The following is a 1483-nucleotide window of genomic DNA, read 5'->3' on the forward strand; positions in this document are numbered from 1 at the left end:
GTGGGGGTGGCCGGCCCCCCCCCCCCCCCTGCTGCTGCAGGCAGGTGGGGATGTGGCACACGGCTGGAGCAAGGTTGTCCGGGTGCCGGTCTTGGAAGCGGGGAAGATTGCTGTGACACCAACCCACAGCCCACTGAGCTCCTGCCGAAACCTCCAGCCCTGCGGCAGGTCTCTGGGTCAGTCATTTCTGGGGTGTCCCTGTTCATGTCTCCTCTTCCAGACTGGTTCTGCAGGACAGCAGCGGCATTTTTGGTCCCAGCATTCGTCTGGCCCAGTGCAACTGCGGAGCAGAACAGGGAAAGAAGTTGCTAGAAATGGGGATGCAGGATCCACCCCCCTCACACACACACCATGCCAGGCACGAAGCTGATGGCCCTGCAGTGATGTGTCCTCCCAGGAGAGGCCCCTGAAGCCAGTCCCTGGGTGGGCTCCTGAGCTGGATGCTCCCAGCTCGTTGCTCCAGAGGCTCAGACTGCATCTGGAGACATCTGTTCGCATCATCCTTCGGTGCAGCCACATCTGCCAGCCCAGGGTGGCTGATGTCCAAGGAAGGGACAAGGACTGGGAAGGGTGGGCACTCCTTGCCCATGGCTGCCAGCGGTCTCACTGCCTGCCTCTCCCCCTCCCATCATCCCCTGACAGGTTTCCTCTCCGCTGCTGACAGTCCCAGTTAGGACACTTGGTGACAGGCTGCAGCACACATCACCTGTGGGGCTGCGGGTCCCCTCCCTGGTGCGCTGCAGTACACATGGTCATGCTCAGCTGTGGGCACAGCACGGGGCACAGGGCTGGGGAGAGCAGGGCACAAACCCCTCACCACTGCAAACCAGCCACGGGCACCTGCGGGCAGCCAGAGCTGGTGTTCCCAGGGTGCTCGGTGTGTCCTGACCCCACACTGCCCTGTTTTCCCTGGCACAGCCCTTCACCCTTTGAGGATCGGGGCTGGGGAGGCTTCAAAGAGCCCCTGTTACCCTCCACTGCCTCTTCCCTCTGCCCAGAGGAGGCTGCCTGCAGATTGGGCTGCCGGCCATGGCCAGGAGTGCCACGAGTGGTGTGTGGGGCTGGAGAGCTCCTGGGGAGGGGCAGACCCATGGCAAAGAGCTGTGTGTCCATGTACAGCAGCTCTGAGGAGGGCTGTGCCGTGGTGGCTCGCCCAGTGGGTGACAGCAGCACCTCTCTTGGCTGTAGAGGTGTCCCGCAACGACTCCTGCTCTGACCTGCCCGAGATCCAGAACGGCTGGAAGACCACGTCACACACGGAGCTGGTGAGAGGGGCCAAGATCACCTACCAGTGTGACCCAGGCTACGACATTGTGGGGAGTGACACCCTCACCTGCCAGTGGGACCTCAGCTGGAGCAGCGACCCCCCCTTCTGCGAAAAGAGTGAGTGCCCTGAGCAATGTTCCCACGGCATCCCCGTGGCCCACACCACCTTGTCACGGCGGCTGGGCCGCCCGGCGCCGCGCGGGGGCCCCGTCCACGC

General features: G+C 63.9%; 1 protein-coding gene across 1 annotated transcript in view; it reads left to right on the plus strand.

The window, feature by feature from the left end:
* The window catches only part of LOC104490684 (seizure 6-like protein), a gene marked incomplete at its 5' end in the record, with an annotated part of 4283 nt that overhangs the window by 330 nt on the left and 2470 nt on the right, over positions 1–1483 (plus strand). Inside the window, 2 exons of the mRNA XM_010133005.1 lie at positions 999–1051; positions 1120–1383. Of these exons, the coding sequence (XP_010131307.1) occupies positions 999–1051; positions 1120–1383 (317 nt within the window). The remainder of the gene's footprint in view (positions 1–998; positions 1052–1119; positions 1384–1483) is intronic.

Source organism: Buceros rhinoceros, unplaced genomic scaffold (genome assembly GCF_000710305.1).
Source record: "Buceros rhinoceros silvestris isolate BGI_N320 unplaced genomic scaffold, ASM71030v1 scaffold25473, whole genome shotgun sequence".
Taxonomy (NCBI): Eukaryota; Metazoa; Chordata; class Aves; order Bucerotiformes; family Bucerotidae; genus Buceros; species Buceros rhinoceros.